Source organism: Trypanosoma equiperdum (genome assembly GCF_001457755.1).
Source record: "Trypanosoma equiperdum strain OVI genome assembly, contig: ctg_1946, whole genome shotgun sequence".
NCBI classification, from domain to species: domain Eukaryota; phylum Euglenozoa; class Kinetoplastea; order Trypanosomatida; family Trypanosomatidae; genus Trypanosoma; species Trypanosoma equiperdum.
Genome location: NW_027124000.1, coordinates 7,575 through 9,458, shown reverse-complemented (window position 1 = coordinate 9,458; position 1,884 = coordinate 7,575). Strand labels below are relative to the sequence as shown.

At 46.4% G+C, this 1,884-nt stretch overlaps 1 pseudogene across 1 annotated transcript; it reads right to left on the bottom strand.

Moving 5' to 3' along the window:
* Positions 1 to 34: 34 nt before the first annotated feature.
* On the bottom strand, positions 35 to 1,727 carry TEOVI_000591600:pseudogene (annotated as a pseudogene). Its single transcript is given in 3 exon segments — positions 35 to 46; positions 49 to 258; positions 261 to 1,727. Coding segments are annotated over 3 exon segments (1,689 nt in total).
* Between the last annotated feature and the right edge of the window lie 157 nt (positions 1,728 to 1,884).

Below are 1,884 nucleotides of genomic sequence, written 5' to 3'. Positions count from 1 at the left end.
TATACGAAAGTTTACCGAATATAGCAAATTATATCAAAAAAATTATAAATTCATATAACTGAGAAAAACCACACACAATTCTACCGAACTCATAGAAGCAGAAACCACGCTGATGGCGAATTTATTACTTGATAGAAAACTGGAATCCTGGCACTTGCCTTCAATCCATCCACAAACAGCTTTTTTATCTTTCGGAATTTCACCCTTTACTGCAGCACATTCCTCAGGAGTTTTAGCCGCACCACACTTATCTGTTGTTTTGTCTCTCCATTTTCTCCCGTTCCTGCTTTGGTTGCTTGTTCTGCTACATGCGTCTCATTCAATTTGCAGTATTCTCCATTTTTGTCATTTCCTCCTTTCCATTCACAGAGTGGCTCCTTCTTTTCGCAATCAGCTGCTTTCGTTATCGCCTTACATTCTTGTTTTGTCTCCTCTGCTGTTTGATGAGTTGTAGTTGTTGTCGCTTTTGTTTGGAGGATTGGGACTGGCTGTTGTTCCCAAAGCAGTGTTGTTGCGGTCTTGTTTAGTACCTCCATTTTGTCTGCTATTCGCTGTACCTTGTTCATGTTGTCTGTCCTCGTGTCATAGTCGGCTGCGGCTTGAATGAGGTTCTGTACCCAGTCAAGTTGCGGTGTCCCCTTAAGAATGCTGTCGTCCGTGTACTTGACGCATCTTCCGTTGTTGGTGTTTCCTACTTTGCCAGTGCAACCGTCGTTTCCGTTGCCGCCGACAGTTCCGAGGGCGTATTTCATCTCTTTTCCGGTGCCTTTTGCCGTGTTTACTTGCGTATAGAAATCTCCTAGCAGGTGGTGGAGCTTTGTTGTGCTCTTATCTGCTGTTGCCCTTGTGGTTGGGCATTGCTTGGCTATGTGTTCAGCTCGATTTTTGCTTGCTGTTGCTGGGTCCGATTAATCGGCGTTTGGGCTTGTTTCGCATCCCTTGCAGCAGCTTTTGCCTGCTGTGGTATCTGTATTGGCACCCGCACAAATGCACAAAAGGTCAACCAATAATGCCTTGCCGGCCTGTTGTCCTGCTGTTGCCGTTCCAGTTCCACACAGCTGCGCTCGCGTGCCGGCCGAAAACGTGAACGTGTTTGTCGGGGCACTGTTGCCATTTAGTGCTTTCGTTAGTTTTGTGTCTATATCCGCCTTTGTTTTGCGTGCCACTAGTGCTTTTGCTTCTGTCGCTAACTGCAACGCCGCGTCAGCTATAAGATGAAATTTGTTTTTTGCCATAGTGTTTTGACTGAACTTTTTGAACTGCTCTAGTTTGAACTTTACATTTTCCGGTTGTGGGTCTGCTACCGACTTTTGCCAGTGCTGCCAGTGGTCCTTGTAAGGTTGTGCGGCTGGTTTGTCGGCGGCTGGAATGTCATCCCAGCTCTTGCCTTTGTGCTTTGTTACTAGTTGCTGAATTGCAGTGTCGCTCATGCTCAGGTTAACTACCAACAGTTCGTCAGCTATTGCTATTATCTCTTGAGGAAGGCTGACCTCCGGCGTATTTGGTTCGGCAAGTTGTATGAGACCACACAGGGCGGCAAAATCACCGCCGTGTTCGTTGTCTGTCACGGCACCTTGTGCCTTGTGTCGCAACACCATCGCCATTGTAAATAATACCGCGCAAATTAGTGCGGTGTGCATCTCGGTAGCCTCTTTGTTTCTCGGTATACTTAGGTATGTGTTATAAATCCTGGTGTTAAGTGTACTTAGGGTTAGAATGCTACGTGGTTACAGTTTTGGGGATTTGGCTTCTACGGCCAAGCACGAGTAAGCGTGGATTGCAGCCTGTTTTTTGAGTTCCGGCCGCTCGCTCTTTGTTTATCTGTTACATGCAGTGCCAGCATCACAATAGTTGCTACAAAAATACTTAGTCACCTTTGCTTGC